At 39.5% G+C, this 24,461-nt stretch overlaps 1 protein-coding gene across 2 annotated transcripts in view; it reads left to right on the top strand.

The window, feature by feature from the left end:
* Nucleotides 1-23,805, top strand: part of ANKRD55 (ankyrin repeat domain 55) — a 47,626-nt gene extending 23,821 nt beyond the window's left edge. The window contains exons 7-12 of one of the 2 annotated variants that reach the window (XM_009466266.2): nucleotides 6,149-6,333; nucleotides 8,036-8,203; nucleotides 8,979-8,981; nucleotides 9,607-10,265; nucleotides 15,788-15,889; nucleotides 23,176-23,805. In XM_009466266.2, the coding sequence (XP_009464541.1) occupies nucleotides 6,149-6,333; nucleotides 8,036-8,203; nucleotides 8,979-8,981; nucleotides 9,607-10,265; nucleotides 15,788-15,889; nucleotides 23,176-23,444 (1,386 nt within the window). In that variant the 3' untranslated portion in view covers nucleotides 23,445-23,805. The remainder of the gene's footprint in view (nucleotides 1-6,148; nucleotides 6,334-8,035; nucleotides 8,204-8,978; nucleotides 8,982-9,606; nucleotides 10,266-15,787; nucleotides 15,890-23,175) is intronic. The other variant, XM_087759830.1, reaches the window with a different exon arrangement.
* Nucleotides 23,806-24,461: the final 656 nt, after the last annotated feature.

Below are 24,461 nucleotides of genomic sequence, written 5' to 3'. Positions count from 1 at the left end.
CAAGTTGCCAGCTTTATGGATGTTTCTCACTGCACTGTTTCCTGCAGACTAGAAGGAGCTGCATTATGTCTCTGCTCTTGAGTTCGGCATTCTCCGTGTTTAAAACAGCAGACACTGCATCTACAACAAGACAGTGATGTGTTGTTCTGATACAGCCTTAACACCTGATTCCAACCAGACATATCCTCACTGTTAATGCAACATTATGTTTGTCTTGCTCTGATTCTAGGATGAAATTCCAAACTTGAGTTAGAGCGAAGGTAATGACATGATACACTGCCATGGTGCTCTGAATATGAACATGAGGAAAACTGCACTTCACAGAAATGAATCCCATAAGGGAAAAAATGGTACTGGAGGAACAGTTTGGTTTTGCCAGTATAGCTGTAACTGAACGTAGGGCTTCTGCCAGCAAAGCCTTGAGTCAAAGATCAAGACTTTTCAAGCCCCAACTAACAGAGCCATGTGGGAAAGTCTGTGGAATGGCTTTTGCTTTCAATAAATACTGAATTTCAGAATCAAAAAGGAAAAGAAGGTTACTTTGAAAGGAAAGAAGTATTTACCAATGTAATAACCTCAACTGGTATTAAAAAGGAAAAAAGCCCACATATGAGTTATCTGTTCAAACTTTGCTATGGGTTGCTCAACAAATCCTTGAAATGGCTCAAGTTTCTTTATTTCAGCAATAGAGAAAAAGATATTTGCTTTTTTTTTTTTCCAATGGCCCTGTTGGTGTTACAGTCAATTTCATATTAAAATATGCAATGTGTCTGTGAAGGATAAGAGGAAAGATAAAAGGGTTGGGAGACCAGCTAGCATTCTGCAACATAAAACTCAAAGAGCACCCAGTGATGCACAAAGATGGTTTCCAGAAGGAAGCCAGAAGTACTGATCCAAATTTTATTTAATCTATAGTAATTTATGGTGCTTTTTTATAAAACTAACTTACCTCCCAGAGTAGTGCAATGGGAATAGTATTTGCTTGTTGCTGCAGAACGGAGTGAAATAATGGTTAAAATGTCGAACCATGCAGGGTCAGAGCAGAAGGACATCAAAGAGAAAGTCAAAGCTTTGGATTCACAGGTGTGGAATTGAAAGAGAAGGGAATGTAGAAGAGGAAATACAGACAGCCCTAAACTGCAATGCTAATGATAAGAAGCAACATCAAGAGCTGCAAGGGGGGGAATTTCCATCCAGCAAAGCTGGCTATGGATATAGGAAGGCTTTAAACTGCGCACTAATACAAACAGACAGAAAAGATAAGAGAACTAATACAACCTAACCACCTTATCTCCAGAGGCATTCACTTGGAAGAAAAATACTTTGTCAAGGTTTCCTGAAAACAGTTAAGCGGTCCATAGCTTGTCCCTCTCCCCCTCCCACATCTACATTACTGGTAGCCACAAGCCAGCTTAGCAGACTTCCTTCATATGATTCTTCTCTTTGGCATTGAAATATCTAGTTCACTAGAGTATGCTGACAAGGGGAAAAAATTAACCCTCTATACAGTGCAGTGAGCAAGGAAAACATTGTACTATGTACAGCTGAAGACCGGGCAGAATAAAATGCAATGTTATGGTAGAATATTACATAAGTGACAGTAAACTTCCCAAGTAAAATTATCATTCCACCTATCAGTTGGACAGAGAAAGAGCTGAAGTATAAGAACAATGGCTGTAGTAACAATGAAGTAGAGTAACAATGAGTAACAATTGAGTAGACCTAGGTGAAAAAAGTGTCAAAACTGGAAAAGTAATGCAAACTTGCAGAATTCTCCTCATGGTACTTGATTTGGTGGATACTTCCTGAAGAATTATTTTCTTAATTTGAAAGCACTGAGGTGTGCAACTATCAGAAGTTGGGCTTTTTATTAACCAACCTAAAGAAAACAGAGTTGTAATCAAGTGAAAGTGCAAGCTGATGACTCTGTTAGTGAATTTTTTATTTGCCACTGTCTGGAGATGACACAAATCTCAGACAAAAACTTTCATAAAGCACAATGAGAGTTTGCCTTGCAAGGGCTCCTGGATCGAAGCTTTAGGACACTTCTTCTTCATGATGTAAGTTTAATTTAGATGAGTGATCTAAGAAAGAAAACTTCACTGAGGAGAATGAATAATGGGTGGAAGCAGATAAAGGTGTTAGATGGGACAAAAGTGTAAAGAAAACTGAGGGGCAGCCCTGCAGAATTTTATAGAAACACATAGCAAAAATAACTAATAATCTCTGAGAACACTGCTGAAAAGAATTTGAATACAAAAAGAGAAGATGAAATGTAGGGACACATACAGTAAAGTTACAAAAACATGTAATTTTCCTATGGTAAATTTACCACTGAACATCCTGGTCTAACAATAGTACTGTGGTTCATGGTAAATTTACCACAGGAAGACTACATTTTTGGTGACCTCAGCTCGAAGCTATCAATCTAAGAATAAGGGCAGTGTAAGCATTTTAGGAGAATTTTGTGTGCAACTTAAAAAAGCCAAGATGAATGTAAAGATAAGAAGGCATTCCTAAGAAGAGAGAGCTGGAAAGCCACAGAGCAGTTGGCCAGAGATCTCTTTCAGCAGAAGGTTCAAAATATTAGGAAATATCCCTTGATTATCTAGCAAATGTAATTAACAATTTGATTGAACTGTTAAAACATGACAGCAATTTCATAGCCATCTTCAAAGTAATTATTACTTCCTCAGATAAGAAGCTACTGGATATAGTATGTTTGAATGTCAATTCATCAGTTTAATACCATGTAGTAAAACACAGAAATACTGGAGAAGTGCCAACAAGATAAAGTTCATCACATGGCCCAGAAAGCTTGTTAAGCAGGTGGTGAATAGAGTGATCATAAAAAGTCCCGTTCTTTGTCCCTTTCTGGTTTAAGCAGTACACGCAATTTTAATCACACTGAATGACATCAATAGCACAATTTGTATAAGCACAACCTGCTATAATGGACCCAGAATTCAGTCCAGAGAGAGGATGTCCTAGTGGGGAAGAATAACAAGTAATGCAATCAAAATCAACCCAGGGACTTATATCACACATCATATATTCTCTATCAGCCACATTCAGGAAAGTTCAAATAATCTTTGGAGATGGACATCTCACAGACAGTCCAACCAGGGATTTATCATAAGAATGCTTTTATTTGTTCCATAATGAGGTGATGAAATACAGAACATGTATATAACCCACAGCTAGAACCAAATTAGAGAGACAGCAGGTACTTCATGGGTCAGGATGAAAGGAATGAAAAATGATTTTGATAAATTGTAGGAATGAACTGAAATTAATGAAATAGCACTGTCTACGAAACTGTGAAAAATTAACGCTGTTTGCACAAAATGAAGAGTAGTAGACTATTTGGCTAGCAGATTACAAAGAGAGTAGGAGTTTAAATTATGTTGTTGATACCAAACAAACATCATTCTGGGACATATTAACAGAACTGTGATACATGTGGGCTACAGGAAGTAGCAATGTAATTTTCAATGTCAAGAGAGAAGCCTCAGCTGGATAATTATGTCGCTGGGGGTGCCATGGTTGAGGAAAGCTGTAGACAAACTGGAAAGAGGCCAAAAGCAAGCACCAAGTATGATAAGTGGGTTGAAAAACTTGACCCATGAAGCGAGGTTGAAATGGTTTGTTTAGTCTAGAAAATGTAAGATTGGTGGGAGACAGAACAGTCTGTAAATGTATAAAATGCCAGTAAGAACAGCAGGAAATTTCTTATGCAAATGTTAAGAGTTGTGCAAGAACATTGAGGGACTGAAACTGTAGGTGCAGGATGTGTAATCTGGACTTAGCAAAACAGTAAAAAATTAGAGGGATAGTAGTGTCACTAGAACACGAATACAGTAATAGTAAGATACTGCATGTTAATAACTTTTTGTATCAAAACTAACTTGGAGAATGACATTAATAGGTGTTTATTGTGGTAGTACTAGAAGCATATAAGAGTTCTAGATTTAGTTGGATCTGAATGTGACTCGAGATTTCTGTGATGCTAGTGACCAAAAAATGTAAATGAGAATTATGCAAGTATGGAGGACTCTGACATTTCTCATCGAGACTGAAGAATAAAAAGAACAATTATTCATAAGACCTCCGTATTCCTGAACATGAAGATCAATGCCCTTTTTTCATTAGATATTCAGACAACTTTAATAACAATTTTAACATGGTTAATGAGGATGTTATAAAATATCTAGTCATAGAAAACAAGCTTGTATGGCATGGTTATGAGTAGACTTTAAATTAAACAGGTGAGTAAACAAAGTACATATAAAACAAAATTCCTGATTTCAGAGGGAAACATTTTGATAAATTAAGGGAATTCTCAGCTGGACGGAGAAGCTCTGGGACAAGCAGGTTCCAGGGACCTGGAATGTATGTTGTCAATGGTGCAAAATGCAGCAGGAATCTGTATCCCAAGAGCAGAGAAGAAAAGTGTATAGAAGAGGCTTGAGATAAAATGGACAACTATCCATCTTTAAGATATGTTTAGAATAAGCAGACATCTTACAAAATAATACGCAAAAGTATGGAGAAGCAAAAGAAGTTGTATCTCGAAATCAAGAAGTGAAGAGTAATAATTAATGTTGAATAGAGGCTGGAAGGAAATTACTTTCAGGGATAAGGCTTGAAATCAATCTTGCTTAATATTTTCATGGTAACTTGGCACAAAATACAGGGGCTTTCTGATGAAATCTGCCAATAACAAAAAACTGGAAGACATTAACAGAAAAAAATGGGGATATCATATAGGGGAAGCTGGATCACCTTCAAGTCTAAAGTAATACAAATGGGACAAAATTGAATAGGATAACATGCACTTGGGTACTAATAACAGAAAGTCCTTCCAGAAACTGGAAACTCTATGTTTGGAAATGGCTATGGAAGAGAAGTACCGAGGTGTAAAGGGTTATTCCAAAATGAGTAGGAGCTTCTAATGGCACACAGCTGTAAATAAGGCAAATGTTGTTCTGTGACATACCGAAAGAGGTATTTCTAACACAAATAGGGAAGACCTAATGTCATTGTAAAAAGAGCTGGCAAAAATGTCTGTGTATGACTAGGTACAATTTTAATCAGCCCTCTCCAAGGATACACAACTAAAACACAAAAGGAGAAGGGTTAGTCAGTTGATGAGAGAAATAGAAAGCATATTTTACAAGGAAAACTTCAGAGACCTGGATTGATCAGAGCGGCAAGAGAACAGCTCAGAAGGGATATGATGGTTGTCTATAAATACATCTGAAGAACAAATACCAGTCAGAGGAAAGAAGTATTTAATCTAAATAATAAAGCTGGCACAGAAACAAAGGGACATAAATCAGCCATGAGTATGAATAGAAATTAGAGATACTAATTATTAATGCAAACAAATTCTTGAACTGTCTTCCTTTGGGAGTAATAGGCACAAAAAAACTAATTGTTTTTAATGGACACAGTAAGTTTATGAAAGGGATGATGCAACATAGCTGCAAGTGATTGCCAGCATTGAATTTTATTATCTAGAAAGACCTTTCCCGCCTTGTGTTTCTATGTTGTTATAAAAAAATCATTAATTCTTTTTGTCTATTTCCACCAAGTTAGGATATAAAATGTTCAGTTTCATTTGCAGGTTAGAGAACAATGTCAACTTTCTATTAAGACACTGAAGCACTTGAGCAAACTAGCTAAGAAAGTTTTCGAGAACCACTTGAGCAAATATTTGACATGGCTTTTCTAGGTGTACTTGGGCAGGCTTACAGAATTGGGTTGGTCTTTTGAGGTCCTTTCCAACCCTAAATTTCTATGAGAAAATATAGGCTCATATCTTTCTGGACTCTGGCTTAGCAAAACGGCAAAAACTCCAAGTTATTTCTGAGAAAGCTGTTGAGTAATTTACACTCTGTAACTTTTGAGATATTTGCAGTGGTACATTATTTATTATTTTTCCAGTGTTCAAAATGTTCTAGGAAATTCATAAAACAAACCCACTTCCCAGCAGAAGACTGGAAGCTTTTGGCTTTCACACCTGGGGAGCCTGGTATACAGAATACAAAATACCATTATTGTAGTTAGCCTTCTCTAGTAGAGAAAATGTAGTTTGGTGTGAGCTCCATTGTAAAATGCTTTTCTTCTCTGAACTTCTTCCCAGAGTGGCAACAGGATTCTGTGTTCTATCATTCTGGACCACTACCAGGGGCCATCAATAATAAACTACGATGACGAGAATGGCAAAACATGTATGCACATTGCTGCTGCTGCAGGCTACAGTGATATTATCAGTGAGCTGGCTAAAGTCCCAGAGTGCAATCTGCAGGCCCTTGATGTGGATGACAGGTAACCATGGAAACTCTGAAACTGAAATTGCTGCTTCCTTTCTATTAACCTGAGACTAGCTCTGTTTATTCTATAATCGTGCTTCCTGTTTCACAGGCCATGGCCTAGTTAATGAACTGCACTTACAGAGAACCATGCTTGCTCAGAAACACTGCAAAGCAGTCCAGCTCACATGTACCATATTGACTAGTAGGAATGTTATTTAACTTTATGCTTCTGGTAGGAAATGATAAGATTATGTGTGAAAGGACTGTCACCACTTGACTTAACTTCTTTGAATCAAAAGCAAACATTCTTTTCAAAACAACAGAACAGGATCCTACAACATGAAGTTGGGATCCTGCTGCTATTTGTATTTAAGAAATTACAATGTTCCCTTGTTGCATTTAAGATGTTATTACTACAGGACCAGGGGACCTTCACCTTCCATTCTGACAAGGCATTTGATTCCTTCCAGGATTAAATCCCGATATCATAAGTGCAGAAAAGTCATCTTCTTTCCTCTTTTTCACCCCACACCTACCTCCCTTGGAAATTTGCTCATAAATTTTTTTAATGCAAACAGAACCAACTGACTCTTCGCATTTTTTATCCTGCTCAGTGGAGCAAAAGCCAAGGTTTTCTTGGCTTACGCCTTCAGGTACTTAAAATAATAGCATTCTTCATGGAAAAATGCAATAAAATGGAACAGAAATAAAAACAACAGGGTTCTGGAGAAGTTTCTAAACATCAGTAAAATGTAGTTGAGAAGGCTGTGTTTCTGTGGAAAGAAGGGTGAAGGGAGGAGTTTAACTACACTTAAGAGCTCAGTAAGACACGACCTCCTATTACATGTTCTCAGATATTTCCATAGAAGGTATTATACTTGAAGAGGGGAAAAGATAAGCTGTTCACTATAAACATGCAGTAGTTTCCATTCTATTGTGTTTCTGACTGCACCCATCTGAAATCACTGGAATTGCAAAGAAACGGGCAGAGAAAAGTAAATTTTATTTTTTATTCTTGCACAGTTTTCTTATGGTGTTTTCTGTGCTTTCAGATTTTTCACAAGAGCAAAATATTACAATTTGGAAACTGGACAAAAGTTTCCAAAGACAAGATACAAATCTTCGTTCAAGCATAAAATCAGTTTGCTTCTCCTACACATATTCAAGACAATTATATCTGCTCCGGTCTGTGCCCATCAAAGAACACAGAAACTGACAATGGGGCAATGACAGTCTGGTAGATGTGTCCAGTCCTTCTCATTCATCTGGGGGAGCCTTCTTCTCCTATTACCTTCATAGAGAGCCCTGAGCCAACCATTGCTAATTGTGTTTGGTGTAAAGATGAGAAGAACTTGTCCCTATGCAGTGGACACTACAAAGATTTTTTTCAAATTCTGCTCTGAGAACTTCAGGCACTCTTCCCACTCTGCAACTCCAGCAGCAGAAGAGATGCTATTACATAGCATATATAGGCATTCTGCAGCCCCATATCTACTTTCTCTGCAGCTAAATAGATGCACATAGATAGATGCCAGTCTATGGTCTTATTACCACCACTGGTAGCTACATCAGTGTGGGATAAGTTGCTGGACAATTCCTTAAAATGGATGTAATGAATCCAGATGAGTAGCATAGGAGCACACCTCATTATGTCATTAATAGTTTTGATAGTAAATTTATTCATCTATTTTAATGATACTCCCCCTTTTCTGTAGGACGCCTTTGCACTGGGCTGCAGCAGCAGGGAAAGCTGACTGTGTGCAGACACTGCTAGAGCTGGGGATAGACAGCAGCCCTCGAGACATCAATGAAAACACTCCTCTGACATATGCAATGTACTGTGGGCACACGGCATGCATCAAGCTGCTGTCTCAGGAGAGCAGGTAAAGCAAAAGTTCACATCTTGCTTACATGGTGCCACTGACTAGAAAACAAATTTATTGCTTTTTGTATGCTACTGAAGGGTTTGAGCCCTGGGTGATGTCCCCTCGATTCATATGCAATAATCAGTTCAAGTTTTCCATTAAAATAGCAACATTAGAATTAGTCATCTACTGAAGACTCATCACTGCGGTTACAGTGCTAGTCTGCCGATCAGCAGAGGGTTCTGAACCAAGAAGATGTAAGTATAGCTCTTGCTCAGTCACCTTTGTGCAGAAAATTTATCTTACAGAATAATTTCAGACCTCAGATACTTGCCTTCCACTTTTTAGAAATCTCTATGCACTAGCTGTGTGTTCCTGTAATCAGACAGAGGGATAGACTGAATACAAAAGCAGCTTTACCAGATAGATAATAAAATAAATTTCAAGTTTTCATCGTCAGGGTAAGGGTTTGGGAGTGTTTTCCTAGCCTTCTTTAGTTCTCTACCTTGATTGTCTCTTCTGAGTTTTTTTTCTGTTAAAAAGTATAATTCTTTTACCATTGCTTGTGATCTTCTTCTCTCTTAATATTTCTCATGTTTCAGCAGCTGTCATTTAATTAATTTCAGTTCTTTGACTTTGGTAAATGAGTATGCACTTACAAAGACATTTATCAGCACATTTCTTTGTGCTTTCCCCTCCTTTCCAGTCAGCAGTTAGTATTATTTCCTGTGTTACAAATTGAGACATGGGTAACATTACCTCTCTTCCTCCTCCTGCGCTCTGCCTGTTGGAGTAGGTCTGCAATGTTGATTAGTCAAAATCTCATCTAAAAACCACTACAGCAACACCACTGTAGGCAATTATCTTGATCGATAGATCTTCTGAAACTGTGCTGTGCCTCTTTAGTATGGGCAAGGGAAGGGGAAAGGGAAAAAGAAAAGGAAAAAAGGGAAAGGGAAGGAATGGTGACCTAGTGCCTTTAGTACAGTGTTAGCAATGACTGTGCTGTTAGAAAGACCATTTTCCAAATATGACATAATACAAAGACCACTTGAGTTTAAAGATCGCAGCATGTTCTTCTTGTTATTACTGGATCTTGCCTCACCATTAAGACTTATGATTCTGCAGCTGGTAGATGCTGAAGCCAGAAGAGTTTGTGTGGTTTTTTTTCCTGATAGCTGCACTGAGCCTACATTAAGATAAATGTAAGGCAATGAACCCCGTAAGAAAGAGTAAAGTAACACGGTATCATTTTCAGTCTTTGTTAATAACAAATTTGGAGTCCTAATTTTCTACCTCCTTGAACCACCCCTGCAAATGTATCTGAACAGTATATACCCTATTTCATGGGCTAACACAGGCTGTATATTTTTCATTATTTGGCAGTAATGACATCACATTTTGATTTGTACTTCCAATAGATCTGAGCCAGTTCATCAGTTTCCCTCCCAGAACAACAGACTCCTAAAGAAAGAAGGACGATTCAGTATGCTGAACCACATCTTCTCTTGCAAAAAGAAGAAAGATGATCAGAAAACCGGTCAAAAGGAGAGAAGCAGAGACCGATACCTTAGAGAAGAGACCTCAGAAGTAGATGACATCATCACCACTTTTGATTGCATTATGGACACAAACTGCAAAGACATTCCAGATGAGTGTGTGACCACTGCTGACTTCAAAAGAAGGAGCACAGACACAAAGTATCTCATACCAGAAAAGAAGCAACCAGAGTGTCAGGGACTTCTGCCCGTCAGAACCCAGAGCCTCCCCCCAATCACTGCAGGCAATTCCTTCCTAACTGCTTCCCAGAGCACGTCAAGCTTCTCCTCCAGCACCAGCACCCACCATTTTGCACACAAGTCTCAAAAGAGTAGGAGTGAACACAACTTGCTGGACCACAGAAGCAGCTGCCAGGCTTTGTTGGATGATCCCTGGAACACAGACTCTAACCAACTACTCTCCTACAAAGTCTGTACTAGGACTCCTTCAGACAAACTGATAAATGGCTTAAACTCTGATAGATCTCACCATGTGCTTTTGTGCCCTCCCCGCCTTCCCTCACTTCCCAGTTCTCCATCAGGTAATTTCTTTCTTCTCTGTCTCCCAAATCCTATAATCTCTACTGATGTAGCAAGCTGAGTCAGAAAAAACAGGTAAGTCTGACCCATGACATTTCTATTTCTTTAATATCTTTTTCAGTTTCTTCCCCCTGTATGTAGCAGCAATCACAGATAGCGTATGGCCAGGACATTAGCTGACAGCTGAAGCAAGGTGCTTAGGTGTGGGAAATAAGAAATTTAAGTAGGTCTGATGAGCAAGCAAAAATGCAGGTATTTAGGAAGCATGTAAGGTACCTGAGCAAGGTAGGTGCCTCCAGATTATATATGTGCTTTGTGAATTGCACATTAACATCTACAGCATTGCCTGCTGTCTGCTGTCTGCATTTAGTCCTGAAACTAGATGTGCAAGGGAACAGTACTGCATTCAAATCTCTAACTGTGCTGAGAGCTGCTTCTGGATCCAACCAGGTAAGCCCACGTGTGCCATGCTGGACGGCTCTGCACCATGCCACTTTCCCCTTACAGACATATTCTGTACAGACTCCAGTCTGTAGTGTCACCCCTTCCCACTCCTCCCACCCCGAGTGCCAGCTCTTTGGTCTCACGTGCTGTTCTTATGGTTTCTCCAAAGCTGAATTCAGGTTGCTAAATTTACAGAGACAGAGTAAATGCTTTTATGTTGTGGTTTGGAAACTGTAATGCAACAGTAATGAAGCAGAGCATCAGAATTCTGAAGTAAACTCAAAACCAGGGTTTGGCAGGCTTTGGGATCTAGTACTTTGTTTGACTCACATCCATGCTTAAATGAATCTGGCTGGCTGGCCTGCGTGCTGGAGTTTACTTCAACATATCAGTGTCTCCGACTTCATCTCCTTTGGGATTAGTCCCATGACAAAATTAAACACATCTAGCATGCCTTCCAACCACTGTAATATCCAACTGAAAATGAAGCAAGCAAAAGCAATCCTCAAACTTACCAGTACACCATTAGAAGGAGTAAACATTACACAATAAATTAATCTACCCTCACCCCAACAGACATGAGCCGTTCTCCTCCAGTGGAAAGAGTGAACAGAAACCCTGCCTGAGAAGAACCCTCAGATAGGTCAGGTCACTATCTGAGCTTACACTATCGTGTACTGACTCCTAAGCAAAGGGATCTATAAAATAGCAAATCTTTGTTCACATCTCTAATAATGAGAGTAGAGATGGCAATTTCAGAATGACAGGTCATTCTACGTTGTGCAAATAAAGGCTGGAAATAGTTTTTCAGGGTAAAAAGGAGCTATTCAAAAGGTTCCACTTCCTGAACATCAGGCCACATTTCTGAAAGCTGATAGACCTGGTCTGTAGGTGTCACTACTTTTTTACTGTGCACTCTTCAGCTATTCAGTGAACCATGCAAACCCCAAACTCCACATGGCTAGCAAGGATTGATCCAGCACGACTCTTTCTACACTGAACTCTGCAAGGTTGAGTTCCCGTGTGGAAGACAAGAAAACCTGTAGGGCTTCTTTACAACCTAAATATAATAGGGTACAGTGAGGCTGAGATATTTGAGATCATTCATGTTGACAGTAGTAGGAGGAATGAACTCAAACTGGATAAACCAAACCTGAGGACAACCATGGGGAAAGATTTCTTGGTGGAATTAGCTAGACTATGAATACATTTGATGTGGAAATAACTACCATGTTATTTAAAATGTGATTACAGATTTTTCTTAAGACTGTAGAATACTGTACGGTTAAATCCTTGTTTGCTCTGGACAGAAGGACAGGTGATTTTCTATGAACATCCTATGACAAAAAGCTGCAACCAGCTGAATCAAGATGGACCCTGTGCATCCACTCAGTGCTCCATGATCTGCACAGGGACTCAGTATAGGACAAGCAGTCTACATGCATGAATTAGGGCAAAATCGCATCAATTATGGGACATCTCCTAATTGTTACAATGGGAGCTGTCTTTGCATGTCCAAAGGAAGAGTAAGTCATTTGATCTACGACAGTTTATCATCTCCCTGAGAGAAAAAAAAGCCTGAGTCTGCTTTAAGCCCAATTCTGTGTGTACCAGCTCCCTTTACCAAAACTTTCCAACAATAAAAAGATTCCTGTAGCTGGCAAAAGGGACTTCCACTGAAGCATGTGAATTAAAAGCTTGTAAGGAGGCAGACAGTGTCTGACAGGAATACATTGCCCAACCCAGATACTGTCTAACATTTCTTCATGATAAAAAGATCTGCTTATCCCTCTTCACGCCTATGTGTGTGGTTTAAATCTGTCTACCCCCGTAATTAAAGCCACCTGACTTGCTGTGAATTAGCACTGCACTTACTGTATGAGCTCCAGGGCTTCCAGGTCTCCAGTTCACTCTGCCTGCAGGACTTAGAGGGATCAGAAGCAAAGTAAGCCTGGCTCCAGCCCAGCCAGCAGCACTGTGCAGGCAGCTCTCTCTGAGGAAAAATATTTCCTCATTGTTTTTTTTCTGCAGGAGGCCTAGCTGAGGGAAAAAACAACATCTGGTCTTTGAAGGACACTGAAGTGTTAATACGCCATTTCTTAAGTCATGACTGTGGAGGCTACATGTTATTTCCTAATCACTGAATATCCAGGGCAGGATTATGGGTATCAATAATCTAGGGGAACTCAATTTAAAAATTATTTTCTCAGCTGACACACAGTGTTGATTGTCTTGCATGACCATGCTTTTTATTAAAGTCAGAGCTAATTTTTGTGCTTACTGCTACTAAGGCAGCTGGCACATCGATGGCAATTTTTGGAGGTTTTTTGTTCTGTTTTCTGTGCTCCTGGAAATGAATGATGAGTCAATTTACTAGCTGAGCCTTAGCACTTACACAAAGGGGAGAGGCTGCTGTGGGTAGCAATGAGACTTACCTTACTATCATGCCACTGGTTTCTCTCAGAATAACTGCTTTGTCTTGCCCTCCGCTGGTGAGAGCAAAGATAGACTATACCACAAACTACAGTCAATATTGCAAGAGTGCTTGTCAGCCACAGTGCTGAGCTGGCATCCACAATCTGAAGCATCTTGTATTTATGAGCTTTGCAATCATCTCTTTTTGCAAAATGTACTGCCATTTACTTTCCACAGGGAAAATGGTGTAAGTAGAGAAATTCCAAGTGACAGGAGTAAAAGGAAGCCTGTCTCAAATGTAAGGCAGTTCTTAGCACCCTCTAACCAGGACTCCTTCTACCACCCACTCATCTTTTAAATAACTAACCTTCCAGGTCTGAGGTGATAGTTTATTACAGGTTTCATTACAGCAGCCCAGTACCTTCTATTTGCTTGAACAGGTAATGTAAAAAAAAGGCTATTATTAAGCTTATCTTGGCATAAGCAGTATGGTATAGTCCAACAGGAAGCACTTCTTGGCCAGGAAAGACTAGAGCAAAGCTGATCAGTGTGGCTGTTTCTTTCTCAAACTGAAGGACTGATGTGGGTCATTCATCATAATACTTACAACTTTTCCGCAAAACACACCACAATGTGGTTCACCTACCTAAACGCAAAGGAAAATCAAAGAACAACCTGTAAAAAAAGTCAGGAAATAAAATGGATTTTATAATAACAAAATTGCTTCCTTTCCATTTCATTCAAAAATAAATGCCATCATAAATATGCTCTTGGGGATGACAAAGATCATGTCTTAAAGAAAGAAAAACTTTTTTCTCTGATGTTTTGTGGAGCAGATAGAAAGGAAGAGCAGAAGAATACTTCCACTTGATGCCAGAACTTTCAGACAACAAGGATTCTTTTCCAAGTATTCATATCAGTCTTGCAAACATGATTATGCTTTGTACTGTTGTTTTGCTGCCAGATATCCCCATTTATGAAATAAACATCTCTTGATAGAAAAAAAAACCTCCCAGTATCAAAGCCATAATGGTACATACATAATAAGCCATTAGTTCTCAGCATAAGCATCACTGAAACCAATATAACTCAAACTGCATTAATAGGAGCAGCAGGCTTGATTCTCTGCTATTTTGGAACTGATATATTTATTTCTTTGTGCACAGTGGATGCGATGTCTGTAGAAGAAATTTACCAACTTTTACATCCACTGTTTGATCACCCTAGAGAAGTATTCTAAAGACTAAACAAAGACTAAAACATGGGAAAAGGAAACCAAAGTCTGTTTCTATTAGACACAGCTCATCCATAAGAGATTCTTCATGCTTTACCCCAATATGCATCAGCTTTACCCATGGGATCCAGTAGATTGATCCAATGTCTATCAACTGCCGTGGTCTTTAGACCAGAAGCTTGCTCCATGCTGAGCTGAAGGCTTCACTATAACATGGGGATTTGTCTGATAAACACCACTTTAGCTCCTTTCATACAGAATCCATTTAGTCAGTAACATAGTTACAGCAGTCTTGACAACTACTTCTGTGCACCTCTAGGAAACTGTTCTACAACTATTTTCCTATAGCTTTATCTTGCACAGCCCAGCAATACATAGGTATTTTCAAGTACCAACTACAAAGCCACAAAGGCAACTTATATAATTCCATTTCTTCCTATTGCTTAAGATGTGCTACTACATCCAGCCTGTGTCTCCCCTCATCTCTGCGTGCCAACAGAGCATATGCTTGCTCTGCAGTGAGCTATGTTGCAATGCCATGCGGGATGAGCAGCTGTTTGGCAAGACAACTCAAGACTCCTTACAAGGCTCATCTCAGATCTGGGGATAACAAAAAAGAAAAATTTGAGGGACTCAAACATCACAGAATAAGATCAATTCAGGAAAAGGATCTGGAGAAAATGTTGATTTGGTGCTTGAGTTTCTACTTTTTTAATAATATCTGATGTGTCATTTATGTAGTGAAATGCATTACATCATCTAAAATAATGTCTTTTTTAATAGTACTAGACAACAGTTAACTTTAATCTTAGCCAGTGAAATGCCACAGTTAGCTAATTAACCTTTCATTTTCCAGTATCTGTTCTTCTTGGTAAAAATGAAATTGCCATAAACATGGCCAGTAAGAATCAGTATCAGTTTATATCAGTTCTGCTATGTTTTCATCTGCAGCAAAACCCTCTCAAAGCTCATCTTTACTGCTGAGAGACTTCCACCAGTCTCATTTTCCAACAAGCAGTTGAATTCCATTTGTATTCTAGTTCTTAGAAAGGCTGAGACCCTATTAGAAAAGTTTCCAAGCTTCAATTCTGAAATCAAATCCATCTAGTTGAATAGTTCTACAAATTTAGTGTCCAAATATTCTTACATGGACCTAGCTACTGGACTGTGCCTGTTTTAAGACCAATTACTATATTATATGCAAGGAAGTGATAAAGGTACACGTGAAGGTTATATTAAATCAGTCACTCTTTTTAACGAATGTAAAGAGAACAAAGCAACAGCTTTTTTCAGTCATTGGTTCCTTGTTATTACATATTTCTGAGAATTCCTAAGTAAGTTTTCTTTTTTTCTAGAAGCCAGAGATCTACAGCACACTGTATTATTTACAATTATTTTCATACAGTAACAGATTATCTTTTTCTTTCACAGGTAAAAATTTTCAACAGATGTCCGCAGACCAAACCAAAGTAAAAAATCTTGCTCCTGTACGGAACAGCCTAGCTCCCATACCCAACCACTGTGCTCACAAAAGTAAGTACAGGCAAGTGTCAGTTTTACAGTATCATACTGTGTGCCTCTGTCACTGGCATCTGAGGGCTTGAGAGAGGTTTCGTGTTCCTCTTCCACAGCATCGTAGAATGGCTGAGGTTGGAAGGCACCTTTGGAAATTGTCTAGTCCAACCCCTCCGCCCATAGAGAGGTCACCTACAGCAGGTTGCTCAGGACCACATCCAGTTAGGTTTTAAATACCTCTAAGGATGGGGGCTACACAACTTCTCTGGGCATCCTGTTCCAGTGTTTGACCACCCTCAGAGTAAAAAAGCTTCTTACTTATTTGTGCTCTTTGACTCTTTTCCCTTCACAGGACACCACTGAGAAGAGTCTGGTTCCCTCTTCATTACTCCCCCCAGTCAGGCATTTACACATATTGACAAGATCCCCTGAGCTGCCTTCTCTTCTCAAGGCTGAACAGTCGCAGGTCATTCAGCCTCCCCTTTGAGGCTGGACACTCCAGTCCCTTAATCATCGCCTTTCGTTGGACTTGCTCCAGTATGTCCATGTCTCTCTTGTACTGGGGGCCCCAGAACTGGACACAGCACTCCAGATGTGTCTCACCAGTGCTGAGTAGAGGGGAAGGACCACCTCCCACAATCTGCTGGCAAGGCTTTTCCTCATGCATCCCCGAATGCTGTTGGCTGTCTTTGCCGCAAGGGCACATTGCTGGCTCCTGTTCAACTTGTTGTCTATCAGGGCCCCCAGGACCCTTTCTGACAAGCTCCTTTTCAGCTGTTTGATCCTCATCATGTATTGGTGCAGGGTTCATTCCTCCAGGTGCAGGACTTTACATTTCCCTTTGTAAGAGTTTTGTCCGTCCATTTCTACAGCCTGTCAAGGTCTCTCTGAACAGCAGCACACCCATGTGCTGTATCATCCACTCCTCCCAGTTTCATATCTTTTGCAAACTTGCAGAAGGTGCAGTCTGCCCCATCGTCCAAGTCACTAATGAAGACATTAAATAGTATTAGCCCCAGTATCAACTCCCAGGGTATTCCACTAGTGACTGGCCTACCTCCAGCTGGACTTTGTGCTGCTGATCACAAGCCTTTTCTCCAATGAGTTTCATAGAGTTGGCCTAGTAGAAGCAATGTATGTCAATACAGAGGAGATTTTGGCTCTACATTTGTTTTCCAGAGCAGAGGTGACTGGAATTCTCACAGACACGGGATTTCTCACTCTTGGTTTCACTCCCAATTGCATATGCCTGTATGACTCTGGTAGCTTTTCACAGGGGGCAGGACATGATGTAACACGGTGACTTACAGGATGTAAAGAGATGGATGACAACACCCTAACGACTGCATGGCAGAGAAAGGTTGGATATGTGACATGAAAGCCAGGAAGGAATGACTCTTGTGCAGCCAACATGAAAAATATCATGACAGTGATTTTTGTGTCATTTTGCTAGCAAAAATTAGAGGGAAGATGATTAGAACAAGATCATCAGGTTTACAAAAACTTTGTCATTTTTGGAATGTTACATAGGTGAGAAGATATTCTATCTCTCTCTGTCTTAAGCACAGCAGACAGACTAGCTTTTACATGAGGATGGGAATCATTCATTTCTCTCATTCTAACAGCAACTGGTTTGGGTAGCTTCTATAACACAGGAGCTAAAATAAAGGGATTGAGAGAGCAGCAGACTTTTTTTCCTCTGCACTTTCAGACAGCTCCTCATTCCCAAGGCAGTAAGAAGCAAGGTCCCAAAGAGCAGGGAAAGCCTCACCCCGCTCCCACAGCCCCGGCAGAGCATCAAGACTTAGTGAGTGTCCCAGGCTGGATCCAGCCAGCAACTGGGGTGTTCTTCACATACAAACACTAGCCCTACTCCCAGCAGTGTCCTGCCCTCACATTCTTGTGCTCCACTAAGCGCAAATTCCCTAATGTATTTTGGATGAGGATTTGGAGTTTACTAGTTGTCATCCTGCAGATCAGCCAGGTCCTAAAGCATTCACATTTCAGAGCTAAATTTAAGATTCATTGCCTCTTATGATCTGAGTTTCAGAAGCAATTCTGCAGCTATAACAATATTACTAAAAACGAAACAGCAGAGGTAGCTTTATAAGGAACATCAGATTGGGTAGGGGAAATACAGAATCCTGCACTGCTGCTGCACAGTAAATAAGAGACAAAGAAGAAAAGTGGAGCTATGTGGAATACTGAGGTGGTATTCTCTGTCTGCTCAGAGGAGAGAAAATAATCTAACTGCTTTCAAAACCCCAGCTCCAAGTCTTCCATTTTTAAGCTTTCTACTGACGTTCTCTATGTCTTCTAGTTAAAAGACAGTTGTAAGCAAAATTCTAAAAAAAATTATCTTATAATCACTGGTGTTCTTGCAGTAATTCATATACACAGCCAGGATTTTAGTTCTAGTCTCATGCCAGAAACTGTGTTTTACAAATAAGATAAAATTAGCACAGTTAATCACGGTTTAATTAACTAACACAGCACATTTATCAGGTGCCATTACTTCTTGAACATCAGTTCAAGGCAATAACAGAAAAGCAAAGTTATTTGCCAAATAGCTTACATTTCTTCTTTGTTAACACAAATGACACATGTGATCCTGGAGCCTTCCAAATAACTGTTTGAGAGCCAAGATTTCATTCATCCTCCATCCAGCCCTAAAAATATTACTCTTCTGGACACAGCCTTTATCCAGGCAAATGGCTCCAGCAACGAAATCTGAATATAAACATTTGTGTTTCTCTAATATTTTCATCAGACAAGTTGTGTGTTAAAAACATGCAACAAAGCCAGTGGGGGGAAAAAAAAAAAAAAGCAACCAGGGAGCTAGAACAATAACATAAGCATAAATTAGAAAGAGAACTGAAACTACTCAGAGATTAACAGAAAGAAGAAACATCTCCCAAAAAAGGAAGGGCAATGAAAAAAGGAAGAGATGCTTTAATCTCTAAGCAAAAACATCTAAAAATACAAGTTAGAAAGAGGATAATAGGCATGAAACAGTACCCTAGGAAAAGAGTACTTGAGTGACTTTAAACCATAGTTTATAAACTCCCACCCTTCAGATGTTCTCAGGGCCAAAGAGGTCCCTCACATGGCTTCTTGAGTAGCCTCAGCACAGCCTGGCATCTCTGTTATTCTGCATGCTGCTGCTTCACCCCCAGCACACCCTTTCTATTTCATCATGTGACCCCTGGAAAACAGGCTTACAACTATCACACACCGCTCACACAATGCCAGAACAATTTTCCAAACAAATATGGGACTTCTAGAGAACTCTCTGCTGCTGTCATTTCTTCATGTGGCTTAGGAAGTCTGAAGCCATAGTGAGGTTATTACTTGTGGAACAACAACAAAAAAGATCTATTTCTGCAGGTCATTTAACAGTATTTTCTGGGGATAGGTGGTTGTTTTTGCTGTTAGTCACCATGATTTGAAGTTTCTTCTTTCCCAGGTTAACAGCAAAGGATTCCACAAAACACCCTCCTCTCTGCAGAGGGCCACCATGGTCCACTGCTTGCAAAAGGAAGAGAGTCTAAAAGCCATTCCTTCTGCTGGAGTACGTACTCCTTGTACAATGCCTCCCTGACAGCCTTATTCTTGCCTCTGCAGTTTGTAATAGCAGCCACTCAAGAGCCACTACTGAGTGGAAAAGGCTCCCGGAATTGGTAGCTCTTATTGTATCACTAGGTCTTTGGTAGCTGACTGCCCTCTGAATGTGAATAATTACTGGTGCTTTTACTGTATATAGCTTCTGGATGTATGGCAACCAGCCTTAAGGGTTCTGTCTCTCATAGACCCCAGTGGTGGGTTCAGGCTCGTGTGTTTCAAAACACATACTAATACCAGTCATTATATGTATTATTTCAAAGCCATCCATGTACCAGTCCTGAAATCCTTATCGAATATCCTAAACTGAGTACAGTATGTAGTACTAGGTGGAAAGCATTGATGTTTGGATGCTGTTTTTTACTTCTTTGAATGAGCATGGGTCTGTGATGGCTACCCAGTCATGGGAGTGAAGTTAAACTACATTGCTTTTGCCCTACTTAAACCCATCATTAAGGGCTTATTTAGTATGTAAAGTGTTCTGGAGATATTTTACACAGGTGTAAACTTTGAATGCATGAAAATATGCCTATGGCCCAAAGCAGGAAACAAGTGAGCCTCTGAATATGCATTCGGTTTACACACCAAGATTTCAATGAACTCAAAGCATCCTACCATGTGCCAGAAAACAAATGGGCTCATTTATTGTATTTAGCTCTGCCTGATTCACACAAATTCAATACAAACTAAAGCAAAGTACTAATGGCATTATTTTTCTTCATGGAAAGGAGAACTAAGTGATTTCTTGAACTTCTGAACATGAATGAACCTTGAATATGACCCGTGAATTACACCACATTGCCAAAGGCCAGGCTGCTCTAGGAAACACTGCCTGCTCAGGCCATCATAACTTGAATTGTACTGAAATTAGCATGAAAAGAAAAAAAAATCTACCAATTTTTAAAATCCTCTCTATAAAGATTCTGCTTTGCCCCAAATAGATACCTGGTGAGTCTTAGAGAATTACTGCTCCTGATAAATAAATACTGAATGATGAAATGAGTATATGGCATATGGTACAGGGGAATATGGCAAGGAGAACTTCAGCTCTTTTGCACAATGTATATAGTAAAAAAATACATAGATGCAAAGCTCTTTCAATGCCCACTGCAGACATTAGAGAGGTAACATTTGTTTTCAACAGGGCAAATTTCTGACTTATTAATTATATACTATGTAAATCTACAGACACAGAAGGGCTTGCGTGACAAGGCTGGTGTGCTTCTGCTTTGCCAAGGCACAGGAACTGCAGGGTTTCTGCTTGAACTTCTTCAATGTATTTCTGACTCGGGCACAGTCTTTGTCCCCAGTTACCTGCAGGACTCTTACTCCCCTAGCCAGTTATTCCCCATCTTATATTTGGACTTTTGGTGTTTTGGGATTTCTTTGTTTGTTTGTTTGTTTTCCCTAAGTGTAGTGGTTTGCATTTGCCTTTGCTGAGTTTCGTTATCTGAATTTCTTACTGTTTCTCCAATTTACCAAGGTCATTTTGCACTGTAAACCTGTTCTCTGATAAATTACACCTTGAGTGCCTTTTTTTCATCAGGTGTGTGTCCACATTATAGTAATGGATCTACCTTATTTTTACAAAAATTTGTGACAAAGTTAATAATTCTTCCTTATTAAAACTACATAATTTCTCACTTCTCCCGCATCCACTCTGCCAGCGTCCCAGTTATTCTTTTTGGTGTTGCTTGATGAGCAGGCAAACTTCATAGGTTCAAAGATTCACTTCTGATAAACCCCTACCAACTGTGGGCAGGATTTTAGGTATTTAGGATTTTTTAGGTTAGGTTAACTGACTTGAAATTCCTTAAGTCCTCTTTTCTTGTCTTTTTATTCTACAGCCCTCAAGAAACTCCATCCACTATTCTACCTATAAGTTCCTCAAGTGTGCTGAATGTTTAGTTTGGTTTTTTTTTTTAAGATCAAAACTGACTTGTAAGGTCCAGTTTATCACAGGTGCATTGACTGCAGTAGTTACCCAGTTCATACCAGTTGATTATGTGGTCTGTTATTTCTAATGAAAATTTGTTCATTTATCAGTTTATCCTCTGTTAAAATGGTCCAAATCTAGATTAACTTCAGATGTTTCTCTGGAATTACACAAGATTTTCATTGGGTTAAGAGAAAATACTCTTCTCCATTCCTCATTTCTGTAGAATTTCCCTGAACCTGCACCAGGAAAATTTCTGTCAGAGATTATGGAAAGGGGATAATCAAAGGGGGCTGCCAGGAAAAATGCAAACATGAACACTCGGGTTTTCACTGGAATTGACTGGGAAATGGAATGATAATGACAGGCTGAGATGGCCACCTTTTGAGCAGAGTGCTTTATGGTGGGATTCTTCCTGCATGTAAAGAACCAGGACACAAGCATGATACCAATCTGAGGACAAGTGGTTGGCTCAGAGAATAGTTTTTAATTCCTGACCTCTAGGAAGCATTTGTGGTTAGTTTCAAAGGACGAAGACAGCAAAATAGACAGAGAATCCAAATAACCTTCTGGGGGCTGCCATGATTAGTAAGATGAAACCCAAACTAGAACATGTCAGAGGAAAACGTTAATAGCTTCTCATATATTCATCACAACAGATGCAGATGGAAGGAAATCACAGATGGAATGAGAATGCAACCAAGGAAAAATTAATGTGAAAAATTGCAAGAAAGATTCTGTAGCCAAAAAAGAGATGGTGTTCACTCCAGTAGGGAACTCTTCATATGGTTAAACTGAAAAACCTGAAGTGTTTGTATACAAAGAGCTTGTGAATAAATTGGAACATTACATGAAAGAAGCTAATATAATTCACAATAAATGCCAAGGCAGAGAAAAATAGGTCTACAATTAAGGTTTTGAATTCTCCTTTTAAAAAATTAGGAAATTAGTTAGTGAGTTGCCTCAATGAAGGAGCTTGAGGATTCCAATTTAGAGAAGATACAGAACTATATTAACTTTAAAGCACAAACAATATTACACTGCTGAGTGTGAGGTGGAGATTAAGGATGATCTAAATCTACAGTTTCTTACAAGACTGCTGACACACTGAGACATACAAGAGCCGTGGCTCTTGTGCTTCAGTGTGGGTCTTAGTGTGCTACATGGTAATGGGTTACTTTTGTGGCCTGTGACTTGCAAAGCACGTGTGGACCTACCTTCATGACTGACTGTGCCTAGAGCAACCCAGACACAGTGGCCCATGTTCTTCCATTTCATCTTCCTAAGATTTCAATCAGAATTTACCCTGGGTAATAGAGCATCCTCCCACAAAGGTTTTGTTAAAAATAATATATTCCCATGAAACATTTCTGTTTCAATCAGCTTGTGGTTTTTGATGAAAAAAATGTCCTGTGGAAATCTCTCCAACCAGACCAAGTCTCCTTCAGACAAACTATAGATCCTCTACTTATCAAAGGTAAACCTTTGAACTTATCAAGTCTTATTGATCACCAAACACAAAGTAAATTGCTTAACACTGGAGTTGTTTTCTTCAGTTGAAGATCAGTCCTGCCAGGCGTTAGCAATTTTTTACTCATATTTTGATCACATTTTTCAAATGCAGCTTTGAGGACACACAACACAAGACAAACAAACAACAGTTCAAAGAAAGTAGCAAACTCATTTGTAAAAATGTCATGCTTTTCACTTTCTGTGCAGTCTTTCTCTCTTTTTCTTTTTCCTCTAGTTCAGCTACCATCTCAGGGTGCCAAGAAGTTTAAGTCCCTGCCTTTAAATTCCCTAAGGACTGGTGCAGTTATTCTTCCACCAGCCCCAGCCTCCAGATCCCAGAAAAAGGGACATTCTCAGAGTCATGTGCTCTATTCTCTCTTGCCTGGTCTATCAGGAGAGCCTCTGAAACCAAGCCGTGTCCTACCTGCTATCCCAAGCCAGAAGAAATCTAACCCTGCAGAAGAGCTTGAGAAATCTCTCACCAAACCAGATGCTGAAAATTAACTCATTACACTGGCCTCAATCACTTGAAATATATCTAAGAGCTTGTTACAAGATAACTGTACAGTAAAATAGCATTAATTTGCACTAATGATGTTCTTGTGAACTGGAGTGTAAATGAACAAAAAACAAGAAAGGGTAGCACATCACAAAAGCTGCACTGTGTATTTATATAGGCGTTTTCATTAGTTTTCATTTATGATGAAATCACTAAATCAATATTTAATGTGCTGTAAATCTATTTTGTGAATGCAATCCTCTTAACATGCAATCTTGTTGCAGCAATGTGCTGTTAAGCCTTTCATAGAAAACAGGAACAAAGAGTAAGATTTTCCACGTGATTTAAAAGTCGGAATTAAGGCAACGTAACTTGACAGGGATTCTCTGTAGTTTGTAACTGCAAAGGTGCTGATTCTGAGGCTGTGTGCCATCAAAAATATCTTTTTAAGATTAAAATAATAAACTCAAAATAAAAGGCAGTTTTAGCAAATGAGGAGTTTTGGCTCTTTGTTTTTCACATATTTTCTACATTGTAAGTTTCTGGGGTTTGTGAATTCATCAAGCTAAAAAAGCACAATGAAACACTAATCCCTGTAGGACAGACAGGGCTATAGCACACACTGTTCAAAACTGTTCATTGCACTGACAGATTTATATCTCTTTCATTTAATTCTTCATATTCCTCAGTGACAAAAATGCAATTGTGTATTGTTATTTTCATAGAACAAGGATTGCATGGTCCTGAGTTATTAGGCATTCATTTCATCACTTTGATCACCAAGCTGAAGAAGGAAATCTAACTAGACTGCTGTTCAGTCAAGAGCCTTGGCAAGTGCTATAAGCCTTTGACTAAACATTTCACAAGACTGTCCTTTCCTCGAGGCCGACAAAGATGCCAACCTCTGCTTGCTTCAGGATTCTTATCTAAATCTTGCTGCTATTACTGTGGAGGCTGTGGGTGTTACTGGGCGGGGGCGGGGCGGGGAGGAGGGGGGAGGATGGTCCCCTTTTGTCACCCCT

This window comes from Nipponia nippon, unplaced genomic scaffold (assembly GCF_047370975.1).
Source record: "Nipponia nippon isolate SJK-2023a ecotype South Korea unplaced genomic scaffold, ASM4737097v1 scaffold_20, whole genome shotgun sequence".
In the NCBI taxonomy this organism is placed as follows: Eukaryota; Metazoa; Chordata; class Aves; order Pelecaniformes; family Threskiornithidae; genus Nipponia; species Nipponia nippon.
This window is presented reverse-complemented; position numbering and strand designations above follow the sequence as displayed.